Consider the following 23,823-nt stretch of genomic DNA (forward strand, 5'->3'; position numbering starts at 1 on the left):
TATTTCTATTTTGCTGGAAATCACTTCATCGTCAAGGAAGAGTTGGTTTCCAAGTGCCCCAATTGTGATCAGGTAAACACAGGGGTGGAGTGAAAATTGTAAGTGAGGATAGGAGGTTGTGAGTCACTTGTCCCAAGGTTGTAGTGGTAGTCATAAGTTGAGGACTACCTATATTTGCATCCACTTAGTAATTCAGGATTATTTCATTCGTCAAGGAAGTTGACTTGGTTGCTTCTAAGGGACCCCATGAGCACAGTGTGTTTGCACATGTTGATGCATGGCCTTCTTTGCAAACACACTCAACACAATGAAGTGTAAGCTAACAACACTAGCTAAACGGCAAACAACACATTCAGCTTGGTTGCTGAATAAAGCCATTTTCTACATTCACAAAATATATTGAGCCATAAATTTACCAAACAGGTTTCGGGGCAACATATTAAGCCTTGAACCATTCCAGAAAACTGGAATTGGATATTCTTTATTGGCCAAGTCGATTGGACACACAAGGAATTTGTCCCCGGTACGTAAGCTCTCAGTGTGCATACAAATGACAAAGTGGTAAGTCATCGATCATAAGATACAATCATAGGTTGGAAACAAGTGATAAATGCTAAGATACAAACAGGAGGAAGATGAAAAGGTGAGAAAGAAGCGAAGATGAGAAGAAAAAAACCTTCTCATCTTTCTTCTCAAAATACAGGAGGTAAAAAAAAAACACCTTCCCGTCCTGCATTCTAACCACTATACCATACTATTTCTCCCAACACAAAGAGACGATGGATGGAACAATTTTGTCCTGGCAGGAAATCCTCACCTCTATTTGGTAGAAGTAGCTAGAATTTGCAGTAACTCTTCCCGTTACAATTCAGATTTCAAGACTGAAGGTCACAAAAGATCTCACATATTTCAGTACAGGTAGTCCGTGACTTATGACCATCCCTTTAACAATGGTTTGACGTTACAACGGGGCCTCCGAAAAAGTGATTTAGGACCCCTACATTGAAATTATGACTGTCACATCACCTTCACGGTCACCTGGTCATGATTTAGGTGTTTGGTAACTGACTGGCATCTTACAGCCATGGGATCGTGGTTTGCAAACTTCCCAACTAGTTTCCATGGGACGCGTTGGCTCAGTGCCTAAGATGCTGAGCTTGTCGATCAGAAAGCTCGGCAGTTCAGCGGTTCGAATCCCTAGCACCGCGTAACGGAGTGAGCTCCCGTGACTTGCCCCAGCTTCTGCCAACCAAGCAGTTCAAAAGCAGGTAAAAAATGCAAGTAGAAAAATAGGGACCACCTTTGGTGGGAAGGGAACAGCGTTCTGTGCACCTTCGCCGTTAAGTCACACCGGCCACATGACCATGAAGATGTCTTCGGACAGCGCTGGCTCTTCGGCTTTGAAACGGAGATGAGCACCGCCCCCTAGAGCCAGGAACGACTAGCACCTATGTGCGAGGGGAACCTTTACCAACCCATTTCCAAGAAAGCCAAGTTGACTGGAGAAGCTAAGTTGATTTGATGGCCTTGTGAGTCACTTAACAAGCAGGTGATCTTCTTAACAAGCATGCTAAAAAAAAATTGTCATAACACGGGGTCTGGTTGTGTGATGACTTCCTCAATGACTTCATCGCTTAGCAGCCAAACTTCCACTCCAAACCTGTGGTCGTAAGGTGAGGATTAGCGGTACATGACCTTCCTAGCACCAGGGAAAGGGAAACGGTTACTTTCAAGCACCCTTGAAGAAGAAATTGCAAACGGAGGGGGGGGGACAGGAAGCAGGCGATCTCAGCAGTTAAGCAGAGCTTGGTGAATGTTTGAATGGGAGACCTCAAGGAAAAAGCTCAGAGCTTTGGACTAGGCAGGAAAATCAAGAGGAAATGTTTGTGGATAAAGGCAGCCTCCTTTTGTGTTGCAGATTAAAAACAACAACAACTAACACGGCTACATTCATGAAATGATCAAGGCTCATCTTGAAGGAGACTTGTCCTTTTCCCGGAAGCAAGGCAGGGATATTTTTTTTTTAAAAAAGGCAGATTAAACCCATTTCAGCTCTCCTGTTTGCACAGAATTGCATTTTCCTTCCTACAAGGTTGAACTTATCCCCATCGTCCGTATCTCCTTAGATTTAACACAAGAGCCAGTTTGGTGTAAGGGTTAAAAGCGCCAGGGTAGAAACTGGGAGACTGTGACTTCTAGTTTCACCTTTGGTACAAAGCCAGATCGGTGACCTTGGGCCAGTCACTTTCTCTCAGCCCTAGGAAGGAGGCAATGGCAAGCCACTTGAGGTGGGGCGGGGGAGGCAGAAACCTTGGCATGGAAACTACAGGGATATGTCTGTATAGGCCGTCTCCAAATATCAGACACAATTGAATGGGATAAATGAAATATTTAACACGGCTTTAATGAACTGTGTAGCAAAAAAAGGGACCGGTATTTAAATATGTATAAAATAATCTCTTTCCTATAGAAAGCATGATGAGGCTCTCAACCAGTTCGCTCCTTCCAGACAAGAAGGATGGAGGCAGTTATGCAAATCAGCTCTGCAGGATATCAGTTTAAAAAAAACAAAACACCCCAGAATGTGGGGTGTAAAATCCAAAGAACATCTTCCCAATTCTTTTCAATCCTTTAAAAGTCTATAAGTATCCCAAACATGCAGGCATAACACAACAGATGGGCCATCTTTAGGACACAATGTGTTCCCGTTTTATGGCTGAGGGGTGTGATTATTTTCAGGCATCGGAAAGACGCCAATCTCTGCTTTTTAAATGGAAACTCTTATAGCTGCATGTTCACACAACATGTTAAGAAAGAAGAGCTCTAAACCATGATAGCCCAGAGTTTCTGGATTTGCAATGCAATAGCCCCAGAGTTTCTGGATTTGCCTAGCACAGCCAACAAAACTAAGTCACAACCTTTTAAGCTAGCAAACACAGCTATTGCATCTGCTTAGGATTGTATCCTGGTGGATCCCAGGTAATACATCCCTAGGGTCCATTTGGCCTGGAGGAAAGAGAGAATTCTTGGAAAAGCATCCAGCAAACGAGTTAATTTCCCTTCCCCCCCCTCCCCCTTTCTTTCCATCCTCTCCTCTCTGTAGCTCAGAGCCCTGGTCCCCAATTTGCCTCCAGGCCTTGCAAGAGGCATCCCGAGGTCCTCCTTTCAGCATCCTTCTTCTGACCTTCTTCCTAAGGGCAATCAACCCATCCTTAGATTATTCTGATTCTCACAACCATTTGCTAGCCGCGCGGGAGTTGTGTGTGTGTATGTGTGTGGGAGGAGGGGACATGGACAGAGAAGGGGGGGGAGAGAACTGTGCCTCGCAAGGAGGAATGTGCCATGCAAGCCGGCAGGTGCCAGCTTTAACAGCCCCATTCCTGGCCCGACGCTTGTGAATGTGTGAATCGGTTTTTGAGCCCAACCTTCGGCGACCCGCGACCCTTGCTTGCGCTCAAGGCTTGAACTTCTGACGCCCGAGAGAGTCTCTCTCATCCCCCCCCCCTCCCGCCCGCCTTGGAGGGAAGAAGGGGCAACGGCGGCCCTTTCCCCACCCGGGGCGTCGGATGATGGGAATTGTAGTCCCCCTACACACCTTTACACTCCGCCAAAGCCCCAGGTGGCTCGGCCAACGGCTGAAGACGGCTTTCTCCCCCTCCCCACCTTTGCGGGTCGACCCCCGACTCTACCTGTTGGCGGCTGGGCCAGCGTGGCCGGCGAGGAAGAGGAGGAGGAAGGCGAGACGGCGGCGGTCCGCTGGAGTCGTTTCCCGCGCGGCGTCTTCCCCAGCATCACCGGCGGGGAGTTGCCCATCTTGGCCACGCGAGGCTGCTGATGCTCCTGCGGCGGCTGTTATGGCAGCGGCGGTGGGAAGCCGTGGAGCATCGCCGAGCCTTCGGTGCGGAGCGAGCTCCGTCGGGGCCCCGCCGCCGCGCTGCTGCTCAGCTCCGAGCCGCCGCATCGCCGCCGCTCCTTGCCCCCGCCCGCGGGCAGGCGGGCCGGGAACCAAGCGGGGGGGGAGGGCATCTCCGCCGGCCCCACCCCTCCTCGAGCGCGGACACGCGCGCGGGGGGGAGGAGGGGGTTGGAAACCGGGGATGAGCGCCCGCACCCGAGACCCGAGCTCGCCTTGCTGCAGCCGCAGCCGCCGCCTGGACGAGGGCTCTGCAGAGCACGTGCAGAGCGCTTTCCCTTCTCCCCCTTCCCACGCGGGGCGACGGCGGCTCCGATGGGTGCTGTCCCGGGTGCGGCCCACGGGGCAGACATCATCCTCGGGGCAGCCAAGGATTGGCGATGGCCAAGGAGACCCACGGACGGCGCCGGATTCAATTCACCCGCTCGGTCCTGAGATTTCCCTGGGTGGGACTTGGAAGGTGGGGGAGGGAGGGTGTCAGATTGGAAGGAGACACACACCCCGCCCCACGAGTCGCGAGGGGAAAGAGTTCTCGTCCCCCCCCCCCCCGCAGCCTTCCCCACCCTAACAGCACTTATAGACGCTGCTTTACAGCCGGCTCTAAGCTGTTTACAAAGTCAGCATCTTGCCCCCAACGGTTCTAGGTCCTCATTTGACCGACCTGGAAGGGATGGAAAGCTGAGTCAATAGCAATAGCACTTAGACTTATATACCGCTTCACAGTGCTTTTACAACCCTCTCTAAGCAGTGTACAGAGTCAGCATATCACCCCCAATGCTGCATTCTAGACATTGTGCATCATTGATGGGTGGATGGATGGATGGATGGATGGATGGATGGATGGAAGGAAGGATGGATGGAAGGAAGGAAGGAAGGAAGAGAGCAATGGCACTTAGACCTATATACCACTTCAAAGTGCTTTCCTCTCTAAGTGGTGTACAGAGTCAGCATATCAACGCCAATGTTGCATTCTAACCACTGTGCATCATGGATGGATGGATGGATGGATGGATGGAAGGAAGGAAGGGCAATAGCAATAGCAATAGCACTTAGACTTATATACCGCTTCACAGTGCTTTACATCCATCTCTAAGAGTCAGCCTATGGCCCCCAACAATCTGGGTCTTCATTTGACCGACCTCGGAAAGATGGAAGGCCGAGTTAACCTTGAGCCGGTGACAATCGAACTGCTGACAGTCGGCAGAGTGGCAGTTAGCCTGCAATATTACATTCTAATCACTTAGCTGCCACTGCTCTCCTAATGTGTTGGACTACAATCCCCATCAGTCCCTGCCTGCATTTCCTTATTTATTTCCTCTTTCTGGCCTTAGCACTGCTGAGTTCTATGGGGCAACTCCTCCCTATGGCTTTATTCCAACAGGAGTTCTCCACACCCTGTTGGGAGTTGCTGGATAATCCATTGGTCAATGTCCTTGAAGACCCAGGACCTTCAGAGACCAAATCTAGCATTCCACTTCTGAACTAAACAGGAGGAACCACTAATATTAACCACACACCCCACTTAACTTTCAGTCCATAAAAACCAGTGTATCTCAGCCTTGGCGACTTGAAAATGTGCCCATGCTGGCGGAGGAATTCGGGGAGTTGAAGTCCACCCATTTCCAAGCTGCCAAGGTTTGAAGAAGACTGCTGTCAACAATCGTGATGACCCCATCATTCTGTAGACTGACCTGTTTGTCCTAGTGGTTCTTGCAAATGGCTCAGCTCCAAGTTCAAAAGTCATAGAGAGAGGCTGAAACTTCCTCCTAGACCGGGGAACTAAAAGCAAGCAACTGAGCCCAAGAATCAGTCTTTGCAGGCCAGCAATCCATTAAGGAAACACTTCTCAGTGGGGGGACCACATTATCCCGATGAGGAGATGGTACGGGATTCAACCCCCAAGCTTTGGTCTTTTTCCAATTGACAGGAAGAACCGGGAGTGGGGGGGTTACAATGGTTAAGATGCTACACCAATGTTTCTCAACCTCAGGAAATTTAAGATGTGTGGACTTCAACTCCCCAAATTCCCCAAACCAACCTTGCTGGCTAGGAAATTCTGGGAGTTTACGTCCACATATCTCAAAGTTGCTGAGATGGAGGAAAACACCATTGAGACTTAAGATTGGGAAGACTCAATCTTAAGTCTCCCCTCCTAAACCACCTGTAAAAGTAAAGGTTTCCCTTGTACATATATGCTAGTTGTTCCCAGCTCTAGGGGACGGTGCTCATCTCTGTTTCAAAGCCGAAGAGCCAGCGCTGTCCGAAGATGTCTCAAATGGTCATGTGGCCGGCATGATTAAACATCGAAGGCACACAGAGCGCTGTTACCTTCCCACCAAAGGTGATCCCTATTTTTCTACTTGCATTTTTTACGTGCTTTTGAACTGCTAGGTTGGCAGAAACTGGGACAAGTCACAGGAGCTCTCGCTGTTATGCGGCGCTAGGGATTCGAACCTCTGAACTGCTGACCTTCTGATCGACAAGCTCAGTGTCTTAGCCACTGAGCCACCGTGTCCCTTAAACTATCAGAGTCAATCCCTATTTTTCAACCCATCCACCCCCCTGTGGTTGTGGTTGTGTCAATGAAATTGAAAAAGGACTCTTACGTATGCAGTGTTAACCACCTGCAAGGAAGGTGACTGACACACAGCACTTAATACAGATTTCACAGCAAGGAGTTTCCTGCTTTGGTTCCCACTTTTAAGGAGGTGGTAAGCTGAAAATTCAGTGGAGCGGTTGGGAAGCTTGTGGTCCTGCACAAAAGGATGCAGAGGAAGACATATTGCCCATCCAACCTAGAACTAAGGAGAAATTTCCTGACAGTGAGAAGGGTGGAGCCAGCGGAATGCCTTGCCTCCAGAAAAGAAGGATGCTCCAAGACTGGATGGTTTTAAGAAGAGATTGGACAACCCTTTGTCTGAAATGGCCTGGATGAGAAAATGTCGAGAAAAATTATTTGCATTTTTTATATTGCACTAAATCGGGGGTCCTCAAACTTTGCCCCCTGGAACACATACATGCAATGGACGTTTGTGTTGCTGCAGAGTCTCCCCCTTTCAGGGTCTTTGTGTGTGGGTCAGAGGGGCTCAGAAATTCCAACTGGGGTCTGCTTCAGCCTCCTGGTGGGGGCTTTGGGCGAAGGCTGGAGGGAAGTGTCCCTGGTGGCAAGGAGCCAGAGGGCCTCGTTCCAGAGGGACAGTATCATGGCCTGGAACTGGCTGACCATCTCAGCCCGCTGGGCCTCCAGGCGCCGGTATCTGGCCTTGCACTCCTGCAGGTCTTCCATCTGCTTGGAAAGCCTATGCTCGTAGTCCTCAGTGGGGTGCTTCTGCTGAGCCTCCTTCTCGGTCAGATCCAATTTGAACTGAGTGAGCTGTTTTGCCAACTCTTTCTCCTGGTGGCTGCTTAGCTCCAACAACTGCTTCTTATTGGGGTCCTAAGGAGCCTGGGCGGGGAAACAAGGAGTGGCTGGGAGGGGAGGGGCGAGTAGAGGCTGGCGAGGTGGCCCTTGATGTGAGTGACATCGAGTTGGTCATGCCCACCCAGTCACATGACCACCTAGCCACGCCCACCCAGCCAGTCATTAGGCAGATCACATTAGTGGTCCGCGGGATTTAAAATTATAAATTTAGTGGTCCCCGAAAGGTTGGTGACCCCTGCTCCAAGGTCCTTTCCAACTCTGTTATTCGGTTATCCCTCCTTTTAGGGGATAATTTAGGATTCTAAAAATGGTGGAAAAATTGAGATTTTCCGAGGGCAGTCCTCGAACCCTGCGGGAGTGGCAGAAAATGTATAGAGGGAGCTGTGCACCTCCGTGACCATATGAGCTTCATCGCCAGGTTAGGACCAAAGGCTACAATCACTGCAAGGAAACTTCATAAAAAGCAGGAAAAAAAATCCTCTCGGATCAAAATCAGCTTGGTCTAAACATCAATAATACAGGAGTGTTTTTTTTACAGAAGCGAGAACTGTAGCCAAGGAGAGAAACCAACCTAGAACTAAGGAGACATTTCCTGACAGGGAGAACAATTAACCAGCGGAACAGAAGTTGCCTCCAGAAGTTGTGTGGGAGGTTCCATCACTGGAGGTGCTGAAGAAGAGATTGGACAACCATTTCTCAGAAGTGATATAGGGTTTCCTGCTTTGAGCAGGGAGGTGGACTAGAAGACCTCCCAGGTCCCTTCCAACTCTTGTTATTGCGCTTTGCCATGATTTTCAAAAAATGATTTCTAAATCTAGTGTTCAGTCTTAAGACTTGATGGTCCTCCATGCAAGGCTGATCAGCTCCAACTAGTGTTTGAGCTCAGTCATGATGGACTAGGTATTGCTGCCCTTCCTTTAAGACTCAATCCCACAGTCTAGTATAGGAAGTTAGCACCCACTCTCCGCTCCTAGGAAAATGCGATATTTCAGGAAATATTAAAAGGGCAGAATATTCCCCCTAAAAGGGAGGCAGAAACATCTCCCCCCAACCTTTGTCAATGGGCCATTAAGGCCTGGGCCAGCTTATCTAGAATGCAAAAGACATGGCCTCTGTGACATAATAGGAGCCACCTAGCCACAGAACAGGAGGCGGTGGCTCAGTGGCTAAGATGCTGAGCTTGTTGATCAGAAAAGTCGGCAGTTCGGCGGTTCGAATCCCTAGTGCCGCGTAACAGAGTGAGTTCCCGTCACTTGTCCCAGCTTCTGCCAACCTAGCAGTTCGAAAGCACGTAAAAATGCAAGTAGAAAAATAGGAACCACCTTTGGTGGGAAGGGAACAGCGTTCTGTGCGCCTTCAGCATTTAGTCATGCCGGCCACATGACCACGGAGACGTCTTTGGACAGTGCTGGCTCTTCGGCTTTGAAACGGAGATGAGCACCGCTCCCTAGAGTCGCGAACAACTAGCACGTATATGCGAGGGGACCCTTTACCTTTAGCAACAGAACTCACCACATGGCACCTGGGAAGATTACATCACCCAGCAAGGCTCAACCAAACTTGGGACTCAAAACACAACCCACAGTGTTACCCCTGCATGGCCCCATGGGAGTCTGACAACCAATCAGAACACAAGCTCAAATTCAAAAGCCCAACAGAGGGCCATAAAACCCAGGCACTCTCAGCATCTCTTCCCTTTTTTGCCCAGGAGCTCAAGCCATGCGATCCTGTCCACCATTAAACCATCTTTCCAAGCAGTCTCCCATGTTCCCAGTGTCTTTCTCCCCAGTTGAAATGGAAGCCGGATGGGAATTTCTTCCAACAGCAGGTTTTAAAGACCAAGAAGCAAGGGACTAGGGAAACCATCCTTCTCAGCATTCATAAATAAACTCAAAGGACAAATGATCTAATTCGGTAACAGGAGATGTTTCATGTTCTTAGATAATGATGAAAGATCAATCGTTGGGGGAGAAGATAGAACTGACAAGCATGGAAATTTTGAAGGTAGCAGTTACAGGCTGAAGGATACCTACTGATCTGCAAAAAAAAAAACCAAACACCCCAAAACTGCCTTCATTGATTCCAACTTTCAAATCAGGAATAGATTCTCATTTTACCAGTCACTAAGATTCATCCATTTCTTATCTCTTGACAGATGAAGGGCGGAAGTGCTGCTCCTCTGTGGGAGGTAGCACAGAGATTGAACCAGCACACACGTTAACTGGGGAGAAAAGAAGTAAAGAAATAAAAATAAAATGAGGCCAAACGCTTGAGTTCTTGGGTGGGTCAGCTCAGCTCTATCTTGCGTTTGGGGGATATGCCACTTAGGCCACCAGGGTTGAAATTTTGAACCTGGACAATCTACAACTACGCCACCTACGGTGTGACCTAAGCTTAGCACACAACATTATCTGCTACAACGTTCTACCCGTCAACAACTACTTCAGCTTCAGTCACAATAATACACGGGCAAACAATAGATGCAAACTCAAAGTAAACTGCTCCAAACTCGATTGCAGAAAATACGCCTTCAGCAACAGAGTGGTCAACGCCTGGAATGCTCTACCTGACTCCGTTGTTACATCCTCAAACCCCCCACAGCTTCAACCTTAAACTGTCCACCATGGACCTCACCCCAATACTAAGAGGTCCGTAAAAGGGGTGTGCCTAAGGAGTTCAGCGTGCCTACCGTCTCTGTCCTATTGTCCCCATTTATTTATACTCATTTCTTATGTATATACATACACCTCCTTAAACGTATATGTTTAGATGGTATATTCATACTTATGCTTGTTTTCTCATACATGCTTGACAAACCTAAATAAATAAAATGCTTATTTCTGGGGGGAGAGCGAGGGGAATTGGTTCGCCTGGGGGAAAAAAAGTGGCAAAGCTTTTCTTTTTGTTGTTCCTTTCTAAAAGAAGCCAACCTTCCACCATCATCTGCGTTGAGAAGATGGAGTATCAGAAAGCTCCGGGAAGTTGCTATGGAAACAGATGCAAATTGGATCGGTACTTGGCATCCTTTGGCAACGCAGCTTCTCGTTTCCAGAAGCATTTGTACTGCAGAGTCCAGCCCCGGACCAGCCGGTAGCATCACACCAGCAACGCAACGTGAGGCACAGAAATACAACGGTTGTTGTGGCCCGTCAGCGGGCAGGAGAGCTGCGAGCAGATTCAGACATTGAGGAGGTTGGGGAGGAACATGGGCCACTCCTGGAGTCTGGGGAAGGCTCGGACGAGGGCTCTACATTGGAGGCAGAGATGGGGCCAGGGCCATCGGACAGTTATCAGCTGCCTTCGGAGTCAGACATCAGTGTGGCAGACGAACAGCTGGAGCCTGTTCCAAACTCTTGGAAAACAGGTTTACCATCAGTCCAAACAAGGTCGCGCGGAAATGCTGTGCATGCAATGCATGGGCTCATCAGGGCCGTGCTCCAGAAAAGCCAAACTTCCTGGTTTTAGCCTGCATGTGCATCCGACAAGCAGCCGCTGACATGCATGTGCAGGCTGGTTTTCAGCACTGCGGCATGCACAAAGGGATCAGACTCCAGAAAAGCCAAACATCTGGGTTTCGGCACACAGGCACACCCAACAATTAGCTGGATGGCACGCATGCACACACTGGTTTTCAGCACTGCTGCACACACAAAGGACAGCTGACCATCATGCGCGCATGTAAACCCAGAAGACCAATAGGCAAGGCTGCGCATACCAGGTGACATGGCTCCGTGTGCTACTTTGAGCCCACATGCCACAGGTTTGCAAATCACGGATGTAGGGTCTCCTGCTTGAGCAGGGGGTTGGACTAGAAGACCTCCGAGGTCCCTTTCTTCCAAATCTATTCTTCTGTGTTCTATCTTCATATCCTTGGAATGTCACTCCTAAGAGTATGCCCAGCACAACTCTATATCAGTATTTCTAAAAATTGTAGACATTGCGATACGTGGACTTCCAACTCTTAAAATTCTGCAGCCAGCATGGGAAAATTCATCATCTGGTGAACAACTCCACCACAACCCACAAGCAGCCATTTCCCTTTGAGATAAGAATAGCATCAATAAATAACTTTGCAGAAAAGAATGAGCCTCAAGTCTTATGGCTGCCTTATGGCTGTTTTTCTCTCTCTTGGTTTCATTCCCGGAAGCTAAATAAAAGATTCAGTACATATATTCAGCACAGTTTTATTTCTTTGGCAGCAGCAGCCGAACGAAAGGGTCCCGGAGAACATTTAGAAAAACCAAAAACCCTCTTTTAAGAATATCCCCATCTTGTTAATCAAACTTTTTAAAATCTGCAACGTGCATTTATTCTGGAACAGAAGATCCAGGGGGGTGGGGGGAACATAATGGAAATGCAAACTCGGGAAGAAACGGTTCTCGCTGATTTGAGGACGTTAAAAGCAAAGACAGCTGAGTGACAGCAAAATGGACTCAGTTTCTCCGGCAACACAGACCAACCGATCTGGATGGTGTGGGTTTCTTTTTATGATGCTCCCAAGCATATTTTATTCTCTGTCCTCTGCCCTTTTATTTTCCTTGGTGCTGACGGTGCATAAGCCCCCTTGTGTGCTCTTCTAAAATGACAGGGGAATACATTTGCATTACATAATCATGCAAAGGAAGTTCAGCTTTTTACCAGGCTGAGGAATTCTGGGAATTGGAGTCTGACTGCAGAATTCTGGGAACTGGGGTCCCAGAATCCTGCAGAATGAAGAATTTAACTTTTTAGTAGAGTTGGAAGGGACCTTGGAGGTCTTCTAGTCCAACCGCCTGCCTAGGCAGGAGACCCTACACCGTTTCAGACAGATGGCTATCCAACATCTTCTTAAAGACTTCCAGCGTTGGGACATTCACAACTTCTGGAGGCAAGCTGTTCCACTGGTTAATTGTTCTTACTGTCAGGAAATTTCTCCTCAGTTCTAAGTTGCTTCTCTTCTTGATTAGCTTCCACCCATTGCTTCTTGTTCTACCCTCAGGTGCCTTGGAGAATAGTTTGACTCCCTCTTCTTTGTGGCAACCCCTGAGATATTGGAACACTGCTATCATGTCTCCCTTAGTCCTTCTTTCTATTAAGCTAAACATACCCAGTTCCTGCAACCGTTCTTCATATGTTTTAGTCTCCAGTCCCCTAATCCTCTTTGTTGCTCTTCTCTGCACTCTTTCTAGAGTCTCCACATCTTTTTTATATCGTGGCGACCAGAACTGAATGCAGTATTCCAAGTGCATTATAAAGTGGTATTATTCTAAAAGTTAACAATCTCAAGACCTGAGGTGGTATTCAGCCAGTTCTGACAGGTTCTGGAGAACTCAAAGCGGACATTTTGAGTAGTTTGGAGAACCGGCAAATAGGCTGGCCCCGCCCCTGCTGCCTCCCAGCTGATCTTCTTTTGTTGCCCTGCACAGGAGAACGGAGCTGGAAAGCAGGGGAAGGAATGGGGATTTTGCAGTAACCTTCCCCCAGAAGTGAGGAGGGAATGGGCATTTTGCAGTATCCTTCCCCTGCCATGCCCACAAAGTCCCACCCACAAAGTCATGCCACGCCCACAAAGCCACGCCCACAGAACCAGTAGTAAAAATAATAATAATCCCACCACTGGTCAAGACATCTCCTGAGCAGGTCCTTGCTGAGCGCAATGGGACAGCATGGTTTCGAATTCACACAACCAGTTTAGCTAAGCTCAAATATGCATGAATGATTCAGCCTGTGCTGGGAATTTGGCAAATGTTTTGCCGGGCTGAATAACCCAGCCATTGTATAAATAATATACTTTATCTGTTTTGGGCACAATACAGAGTTATGACACATGAACATCTGTTCTATGAATATGGCCATTATATTTTCACAACCCAGATTTACCGTTTATTTTTAAACAATTCATTGAACAAGGGGAAAGGGGGGGGGGAAAGTAAGCAAAAGGGAAAGATATTTTAACTATATAAGAAAAAGTTGATGGTTGTAATCAAATGTTAACTTTAACATAGTTGTCTAACACAGGGCCAGGTGTGCAGTTTAGGTCAGTATTTCTCAACCTTAGCAGCTCTAAGATGTATGGATTTCAGCTCCCAGGATTCCCCAGCCACGAGGGGACAGATGTTGAAGTCCAGACATCTTAGAGCTGCCATAGGTGAGGTCGCACAGGTGGTTTTCAGCAGGTTCTGACCAGTTCTGGAGAACCAGTAGTGGAAATTTTGAGTAGTTCGGAGAACTAGTAAATACCACCTCTGGCTGGCCCTGCCCCCATCTATTCTCTGCCTCCCGAGTCCCAGCTGATCAGGAGGGAATGGGGATTTTGCAGTATTCTTCCCCAGGAGTGGGGAAGGAATGGAAATTTTGCAGAATCCTTACCCCAGGAGTGGGGAGGGAATGGGGATTTTTCAGTGTCCTTCCCCCAGGAGTGGGGAGGGAATGGGGATTTTGCAGTGTCCTTCCCCCAGGAGTGGGGAGAGTATGGGGATTTTGCAGTATCCTTCTTCTGGAGTGGGGAGGGAATGGGCATTTTACAGTATGATCCATGGTCATGTGGCCGGCATGACTAAATGCCGAAGGTGCACGGAACATTGTTACCTTCCCAGCAAAGGTGGTCCCTATTTTTCTACTTGCATTTTTTACGTGCTTTCGAACTTCTAGGTTAGCAAAAGCTGGGACAAGTAACAGGAGCTCACTCCATTATGCGGAGCTAGGCATTCGAACCGCCAAACTGCCGACCTTTCTGATTGACAAGCTCAGCGTCTTAGCCACTGAACCAGTGCGTCCCTTTCGGGGAACCAAAGAGAAGGGCAAATCAAGGATGAAAAAAATACCGAACCGAGCCAACCATACCTTCATTCTCATCCAGTGTTTCTTCGCAGCTGGAGATCCTGCAAACTTGACTTCTCAGGCAATGTTGCAAAGAAAAAGAACAAGCAAACCCCAAGATCATGGAACACCATGCATTCAATCTGCTTGTCTCCTTCCCGCTCGCAAAGATAACCGGCATCAAGGACTCCCAAGTGGCCAACATTAAAGGGCAAGCTTAACTATCATCCTCTCTAGCCCAATGAAACGATTGACCAGTCAAAGCACGGGGTCCCATTTTCACACAACGAAGTCCCGCCGGCCTTAGGCTCCCTTCCAACTGGGTCCTTCATGGCCTTGATCTCCCCCACCGTCTCACAGGGTGGAGCTCCTTGGCTCTTGTCTGATCCTTGAAACCGAAGAGACTCCACCTTTGAATGGGAGGCAACATTTCACCGCTGCGGGAAAGCGACTCTTTAAGAGTTTAGTTAGACCAACGATCCGGCAGCTGAGAAGATTCAAGAGCAGTTGTGGTGAGGCAACAGATCCTATCAATGGGCTGGGAGGAAAAGATGGAATTTGGAAAAAAGGGGGAGGGTGGGAACGCTGTCTCACAAGGCAGCTGCTTCTGCAACACTGGCCTCAAGGCAGATGGTTGAAGTCCATACTTAAAAAACATTTACTCAGCTGTGCATCATCTCCGCTAAGAACGCCAAAGTTTGCAGGCCAATCCTTTGCACCAAGCATTCCTACGGACATTTAATACTGGATATAGTTTATAAATCACAACAGTGAAGTTCAAACAGCACATTGCCCCAAATAAGCCACTTTATGGCTCCATCCATTTCCTCCCACCCCCTTTAATTCCATAAGGGACATGGTAGCTCAAGGGATGCGGTGGCTCAGTGGCTAAGATGAGGAGCTTGTCGATCAGAAAGGTCAGCAGTTTAGCAGTTCAAATCCCTAGCACCACGTAACGGAGTGAGCTCCCGTTACTTGTCTCGTCTTCTGCCAACTTAGCAGTTCGAAAACATGTAAAAATGCAAGTAGAAAAATAGGAACAAACTTTGGTGGAAAAGTAACAGCGTTCCATGCACCTTCTGTGTTTAGTCATGCTGGCCACATGACCACAGAGACATCATAGGACAGTGATGCCTCTTCAGCTTTGAAACAGAGATGAGCACCGTCCTCTAGAGTTGGGAATGACTAGCACATATGTGCGAGGGGACCTTTTACCTTTAGCAACAGAACTCACCACGCGGCACCTGGGAAGATTACATCACCCAGCAAGACTCAACCAAATTTGGGACTTAAAAGACAACCTACAAAGTTTACCCCTGCGTGGCCCCATGGGAGTCTGACAATGATGGGGGGATAATAGCGAGGGGAACCTTTAGCTTTAGCTTTTATACTAACACAATTCCTGCTACGTTCTCCATGCAGTCACTTTCCCCTGGAACCATCCAATTTCTCCAGGACTTCATAAAAGAAAGAATGTCAGTAGAAAAACAACATTCAGCAACCACTCAGGTCTATCTTCCTCTCCTCTTTGGACACAATGGCTGGCAAGGTGAGGCAAAAACTAGGAATTCATTGCCAGCGGTAATGATGGCCACCCATTTAGAAAGTGTTTTAAAAGAAAGTCAAACAAATTCATAGGGGATTATACTTATCAACAGCAGCTCATCTGGAGGACTTACGGGATTGTGAATCACAGGCTAAAAGGTTAGGTTGTGTCTCCTTCAAGGACGTGACTTCAAGGGTTATCTCCATGTTGTTTCTTTGGCAACTGTTACAGAAATACTTGGCTGCTGAAATCTTCTTTTAAGAAGACTTCTTCTCCAAGTAGAACTTCTAGTTGTGGTGGTCCCACATCCAAAAAATAATTAAATCACCTCCACTTATCTTCCAACCCTTATGTTGATGCTGGAGGAGGTCAAATCAGGGACCACTTTCAGAAGAAACTTATGCCAGTTGTTTCAACAGCTGGGAATTGCAGAGAAGCTGATTTGGGATCCACACTAGGAGAACCTTATTTAAAGATCTCAGTGATTTGTTCTCCAAAAATGGCATCTTCTTTGTTGGCTGGGACATTTTGGGAGTTGAAGTCCACCTACCTTAAAGTTGCCAAGGTTGTGATCTACTACACTAGATGGAGGAGGAATGATCCAGATTTCTCTAGCTTTTTGCTGTCCACTAGTGCTTGCCTGGATTTTTGTAGATCTATTTTAGAAGTTGCTTCAGACTCCTCAACCTTGGCCATATTGCCTGGGGTTAGTAGAAGTTGTTGTTCAAACGATCGGGATGACGTAAAGCTGGTGTAGGTTATAAACTGATCCTATCTCAGCCAGTCATCGCTGATTCCTCTGGTCTTCTTATCTCTATTCCTCCAAGGGAGATGACAGTAGAAGGTCATGTAGACCTTCTTGGGCAGAAAGCTGAGATTTCAGAAGTTGAGGTCAAGACCTTTTGAAGCTGTTCTCTTGCAGCACCACCTGGTGGTGCTTGAGACTAACTGCACCTCCGGCATTACCGGCTTCCCATATCCCATCTGAGTTATTTTTAACGACTCGTTAAACTGATTATTTAAAAAGAAACAGGAAGATGGAAATCAAGATTCTGTTTGCAGGGGACTGATGAGCAAAGAACTATTCGAAATAACTATGTGTGTTTTTTTTAAAATTTATTGATTGATATCCTGCCTTTATTATTTTAACAAACAACTCAAGGGAGAGAGCATCTTCAACACACCTTCCTTCTTCTGTTTTCCCCACAACTCTGTGAGGTTGGTTAGGCTGAGAAAGAGGGACTGACCCAAAGTTACCCAGCTGGCTTTCATGGCTCTGGTGGGACTTGAACTCACAGTCTCCTGGTGATTGGCCCAAGGCCACCCAGCTGGCTTTCATGGCTCTGGTGGGACTTGAACTCACAGTCTCCTGGTGATTGGCCCAAGGCCACCCAGCTGGCTTTCACGGCTAAGGTGGGACTTGAACTTACAGTCTCTAGCTTTCTAGCCTGGTGCCTTCACCACTAGGCCAAACTGGCCCTTGTGGCAATGGTGAAATTCAATTTTCTTTACTACCGGCTCTCTGGGCGTGGCTTGGTGGGAGTGGTGTGGCTTGGTGGGCGTGGCTTTGTGGGCGTGACAGGGGAAGGATACTGCAAAATCTCCATTCCCACCCCATTCTGAGGCCAGCCAGAGGTGGCATTTGCCGGTTGTCCGAACTACTCAAAACTTCCGCTACCGATCCTTCAAACTACTCAAAATTTCCGCTACTCGTTCTTCAAACTACTCAAAATTTCCGCCACTCGTTCTTCAAACTACTCAAAATTTCCGCTACTCGTTCTTCAAACTACTCAAAATTTCCGCTACCAGTTCTTTGGTTTAAAAAATCCACTGCAACTTTTAGAAATGTTTTAGAACAGCATTTTATATTTCTCTCCATTTTATATTTCTCTCCATTAAATGCTAGATTCACATATCTTTGCTTTGCTCCATTTCAACAAAGGTTAGTTGAATAAGCTCCAAAGAACTGGGACCAGGACGAATCACAAATGACTACAAAAAATACAATCCTACCATTCACACACACCTTTATCATACAAGCCATCCATCCTTCCATCTCCCCACCATCAGAACTTCTTGGATGCTTTCCTTAACTTAAGGAAAAAATAGTTCAAGTGACTTTTAAAGGGAAAAAAAAGAATCTTTGAGACAACTGGCTGAGTTGAGAATTTCCATAGGCTTATTTATCCTGTATGTTCCTTAAGTCTCAAGTCCCAAATGAGTTGTGCTCATGACAGCCAGTAGGTGGCAGCAGTGGCTTAAACCAATCCTTGTAATACTAAGATTTAATTACCCTTGTAGAATTATTTCCTATAGCTTGATTTTTAACGATTATTTAATTATACTTATTCAATTGCTTCCTCTGCCCTACCTTTGAAATGATTATGTCGTGATTCATTATTGCTTCATTATTTCCCCTGCCGCAGCTTAATTTTTAATTATTATTTCACTATTAATTATTGCCATATTTCATTATTTCCTACTCCTACACATCTTTATCTGCCTTGCCTCATTTTCCATGAGTAATAAAAGCATGAAAAAATATTTTTGATGTGAGATCCAATGTCTTCTCTTTTTTTTAATAATACTTTTTTTAAAAAAAAAAACTCTCTCTGTATTTAGTATTTATAACTCCAATACACAAATACTAAAGAAAGACCCATTTGGAAATAGAATGGAGATCGCTTCATATAAATGTTGTGCAGCACTTTGAGTTTTCTTAGTTTAGTTTAGTTTAGTTTAGTTTAGTTTAGGTTAGTTTAGGTTAGGTTAGGTTAGGTTAGGTTTTCCCCTTCTTATTCATGGTCTTCTGTTTGCCTACTGGAAGAAACTGGCTTCATGTACCAGGAGTCTCTCCAAACACCACAATACTACAGTCACAACAAAGAGCAAAGAATTACAGGATTGGAAGGGACATTGGAGATCTTCTAGTCCAACCCTCTGCTCTACCAGGAGACCCTAGACCACTCCAGACAAATAGTCTGGAACAAATTCCAGCCTCTTCTTGAAAACATCCAATTAAAGAGCAACCCACAACTCCAGGAGACAAGCTGTTCCATTGATTCATTGTCAGGAAATTACTCCTTAGATCTAGGTTAGAATGAATAGAATAGAATAGAGGACAGAACAGAATAGAGAATAGAGAATAGAACAGAACAGAACAGAACAGAATAGAATAGAATAGAGGACAGGACAGGATAAAGAAGAGAAGAGAAGAGAAGAGAGAACAGAACAGAATAAAGAAGAGAAGACGACATTCTTATTTAAAAATTGCTATTAGCATTATTATTATCTTTTACTTAGATTGTGTTCTAAGTTTTCCTCTTCTTCTCCCCCCCCCCCCCCCAAGATCTTTCCAATTGAAAGATCTTGATTGAAAAGGGATAGAAAATTATTTTGGGGTTCGTCGTATATCTTTTTCACAAAGTTGAGCCTCTCTAGTTAGTCCTGTTTCCTGCCCTACCACAGACCCACGAGGAGATTTCATTGCCAGCCATCTTTTGAGAATTGCTTATGTGGTTTCCTTGACTATGGCTGGGGGCTAGACTAAATTATCTTTGTGGTCCTTTCTAACTCTTCACGTTTAGCAATTCGAGGCATCCATCTATCTGTCTGTTTAAATGTTTTTAAAAAGCCCACTTAAGAGGGGGGAAAATAAGGCAGCACTCAGACAGAGACACGGGGTTAATGCAGAGAAGATTCTCACCTGCCTTTCCAAGCCCACGGTGTCGGGTCACAGGCAGCTTGGATGCCACAAACGCTTGGATGCCACTGGCCAAGGCAGGTCTGTGGCTTGAACTGCTCCAAGATCCCTCTTCGGGGAAACACCTGCTCCGCACCGGGCAGCAAATCTGAGAACGGCCCTTTGCAAATCAGAGCCGTAGAGCAAGGCGCACTGATTCCCTTAGAATATGTGCCCAAACGCATGCATAATGCCCCTTCTTTGGGCAAGCACACTCCACTCATTCAATCAGCCTTAGGTCCGGGAGGCTCCAAAAGCCAGGCCCAGCCTCTCCCGCTGAAGCTCACTTCGTGCCAGCCTGGCATCGGTCTCTGTGTGGGCCTCTGTGCAGGGTCCTCGCTGGGCCGGCTGGGGCTCAGCCAACATCCCCGCGTGCTTGGTACTTTTGGGGCAACGTTGGCAGGAAGAGTGGGGCTGGGGGAGGCCTCTTAAGAATACGTCTCCTTGGATGGCGATAGGGCCGAGCTCAATGGGGGCCTTGTTTGCTCTGGAGAAGGCTTGGCCAGCGAGGCTTCATCTGTAGAGATAGCGAGCAGAGGAGCAATTCTGATAGAGCCTGAGAACAGTTTCGAATAGACGGCTAAGGGGGGTGGGTGGGAGGGTGGGGAGGGGGCACTCTCTGGAAATTGAAACACTTGAAGGATTGTAAGGTGCCTGCGGTTCGGAGCGTCTGAGCATTGGCATGCAGATACAGATTAACAGAGTTGGAAGGGACCTTGGAGGTCATCTAGTCCAACCCCCCCCTGCCCAGGCAGGAGACCCTACACCAGTGATGGCAAGCCTTTGGGGCACTAAGTGCCCGAACTGGAATGTGCAAGCACATGCACGTGTCAGAGTCCCGGAAAACCGAAGACGGCATGTGTATGCCTGTTTTTTTGGCCAATTTTGGCCATTATTTGAGGATGTTTTCAGGCCGTTGCCAGCTGCTCTTCTGGTTTCCAGCATGTCAGTTGGTCTTTGCGGGCACCGGAGCGCCAAAAAACAGCTGGAAAACGGCCCAGAAAATTACCTGTTTTTTGGGCTGTTTTCAGGCCATTTTCCGGGGCACTGATGCCCATGAAGACCAGTTGATGTGCCAGAAACCAGAGGAGCAGCTGAAGACAGCGCATGCCCATAGAAAGGGCTCTGAGTGCCACCTCTGACACGCATGCCATAGGTTCGCCGTCATGGCCCTACATCATTTCTGACAGATGCCAGTCCAATCTCTCCTTGAAAGCCTCCAGGGATGAAGCTCCGACAACTTCTGAAGGCAACGTCTGTTCCACTGGTGGATTTTTCTCACTGTCAGGAAATTTCTCCTTATTTCCAGGTTGAATCTCTCCTTGTTCAGTCTCCATCCATTGTTCCTTGTCTGGCCATCAGGTGCTTTGGAAAATAGGTTGACCCCCTCCTCTCTGTTGCAGCCCCTCAAATATTGGAAGACTGCTCTCCTGTCTTCCCTGGTCCTTCTCTTCATTAGATTAGCCATGCCCAAATCCTGCAACCATCATATGTTTTAGCCTCCAGTCCCCTCATCCTCTTGGTTGCTCTTCTCTGCACTCTTTGTAGATGAGTCTCAACATGTTTTTTAGAGGATGCTGACCAACCTCTAACTCCAGCATACAATTTGGGGAAGAGCCTGTGTGGTTCCAAGGTCATTTCATTTCAGATCTGGTCGCCCTCGTTGACTGGGATATTATCTTTCAACTCATAGCAGGATGGAGGTGGGAGGGCTGGGATGAGATGAGAATGGCCTTGGTAGGCAGGAGGAAAAGCCACAAGCTGGACAATTGTTATCTAAAGCAATGTCCCCTCAAACTTTTGCACTGCACTGGCATGAATAAGCCGGTAGATAAGAGTACAAGCAGTCCTCGACTTACGACCACGATTGAGTCCAAAATTTCAGTTGCTAACCAAGACATTTGCTAAGTGAGTTTTACCCCACTTTATGACTTCTCCTGCCCACCGTTGTCATCGCTGCAGATGTTAAGATAGTAAGACAGTTGTTAAGTGAACCTGGCTTACCCATGGACTTTGCTCGTCAGAAGGTCGCGAGAGAGGATTGCGTCACTGGCTGCAACCGTCATAAATATGAACCAAAATGGCCAACTGTCCGAGTTGTCTTTTTTTATCTTTTTTTTAATGTGTTTTTATCTCTTTTTTTTAATGTAACGCAGAACTTTTTTAAAACAAAAAAAAAGTTTCGTTTTGTTAAATAAAAAAAGTGAAGCTTGTATTTTAATTATCAGGGTCGAATAAAATTTAAGGAAAGGGAAAAAAGAAGAAAGAAAGGCAAAATCACTCCTCCTCGTTGCAGGGTTTTTGTTTTGTTTTTTTGGTCTGGAGGGGCGTTGAAGGCTTGAGTGACAGGGGTGGGTGGGGTTTCTTGATGTCTCTCTTAAGCTTGACCCCCAGCTCTCCTCCTCTCAGCCCCCAGCCCTGAATGATTAGGGCATCACAGCCCATCCCTGAGCCTGTGTTGTTGTGTAAACTATTTCCATACACCCTGGGTGGCAGGAGTCCAGGGCAGGCAGTACCAGAACACAGCAAAAAAAGAGGCCACCCACTGAGCAGGATTCCGCTTGATTTTCATTTTCTTCTCTTCTTGCAAGATGATTCTGGCGCGCTCGGTGCTTGCTGGGCACACAAATCTTAACTCCTCTCCTCCTTTCATCTCTTTTGCAACAGTTTGCCAATTCTCTGCTGTTCTTTCATATCTCCAGGAATGTTGCCCCAGCCGCCTTCCAAACAGCAGCAGTGGGGAAGTGGGAAGTGGTGGCTCCAATTTCCACCAGCCACACCAGATCACCTCTCCTGCTGAAGGATTATGTGTCCCCCTCTTTTAAAAAAAAAAAAGCTAATAGAACTGCTGGTGTCAACCTGCTTTTTTAACTTTGGGGGGGAAGGGATGAAAGAGGGAGGAAAGCTTTTGGAGGAAACTTTGAAGTGTCTTTCTCCGCTCGCTTGCAAGCAAAACATTCCAGGAATGAGCAAAACGGGAGGTTGGATTATAATATAAGGCGTTTCCCCCCCCCCTCAAAAAAAATTGAATCTGGACAATTCTCAAATTACAACACTTCATTTTGTGACCCCTTCCTATGAGTCGTGCGGTAGACTAGAGGTGGAGCTCTCGCCTCACAATCAAGAGTCTGTGAGTTCGATCCTGGGTAGAGGCAGATATTTCTCTCTCTGGGAACAATGAGAATATATCTGCAGAACAAAACTCCGCATCGGCGACAGGAAAGGCATCCGGCCAGTAAGCACCCAGCTCCATTCAGTTGCCCCGACTACACCCTGCAAGGGATTATGGGGTCGTTAAAAGAGGATGATGATGTAGTGACCATTCAAAGTTACAACGGCACTGAACAAAACCCTTCATTTTCCCACCATCCAGTCAGAGTCGAAGAAGCTTCTTGGATGAGGAGCGAAACGTCTTCGAAGAAAAAACCAGAAAGTCCTGGTTGCCTCTTGAAAAAGGCACTTTTGGGACAACCGTGACCTGGAGGATTGAGAATCTCCATAGGCACTGAAAGAAGTCACTTACGTCCGCTTTTCACACTTACGACAGTTGCAGCATCCCCATGGTTATGTGGTTTACATTCAGATGCTTGACAACTGATTCATATTTATGATGGTGGCCGTGTCCCAGGATCTCTGCGACCTTCTGACAAGCAAAGTCAATGGGGAAGCCTGATTCACTTAACAACCAGATTATTAATCTATCAACTGCAGTGATTTACTGAACAACTGTAAAATGGGGCAAAACTCTCTCTCTCTCCATCCATCCTATCTATCTATCTTACCCATCCATCATCCATCTATGCCCCACATCTCTCTCTCTCTCTCTCTCTCTCTCTCTCTCTCTCTCTCTCTCTCTCTCTCTCTCTCTCTCTGTTATCCATCCATCATCCATGTCCTCTATCATCTATCTATCTATATCTATCTATCTATCTATCTATCTATCTATCTATCTATCTATCTATCTATCTATCTATCTATCATCATCTATCTATCTATCTATCTATCTATCTATCTATCTATCTATCATCTATCTATCATCTATCTATCTATCTATCTATCTATCTATCTATCTATCATCTATCTATCTATCATCTATCTATCATCTATCATCTATCTATCTATCATCTGTGTGTGTGTGTGTCTGTCTGTCTATCTATCTTACCCATCCATCATCCATGTCCCACATCTCTCTCTCTCTCTCTCTCTGTCTATGTTATCCATCCATCATCCCTGTCCCATATCTATCTGTCTGTCTGTCTATCTACCTATCTCTCTCTCTGTCTGTCTGTCTATCATCCATCTATGCCCTCTGTCTGTCTGTCTGTCTGTCTGTCTGTCTGTCTGTCTGTCTGTCTGCCTGCCTGCCTGCCTGCCTGCCTGCCTGCCTACCTACCTACCTACCTA

General features: G+C 46.9%; 1 protein-coding gene across 3 annotated transcripts in view; it reads right to left on the reverse strand.

Moving 5' to 3' along the window:
- The window catches only part of NHSL2 (NHS like 2), a 70,807-nt gene extending 56,524 nt beyond the window's left edge, over window positions 1–14,283 (reverse strand). Inside the window, exon 1 of one of the 3 annotated variants that reach the window (XM_081964085.1) lies at window positions 14,156–14,283. In XM_081964085.1, the coding sequence (XP_081820211.1) occupies window positions 14,156–14,255 (100 nt within the window). In that variant the 5' untranslated portion in view covers window positions 14,256–14,283. Of the gene's footprint in view, window positions 1–3,689; window positions 3,979–14,155 lie in introns of those variants that run through there. The other 2 variants (XM_081964084.1, XM_081964083.1) reach the window with 2 other exon arrangements.
- Between the last annotated feature and the right edge of the window lie 9,540 nt (window positions 14,284–23,823).

Source organism: Natrix helvetica (assembly GCF_964273705.1).
Source record: "Natrix helvetica genome assembly, chromosome: 11".
NCBI lineage: Eukaryota > Metazoa > Chordata > Lepidosauria > Squamata > Natricidae > Natrix > Natrix helvetica.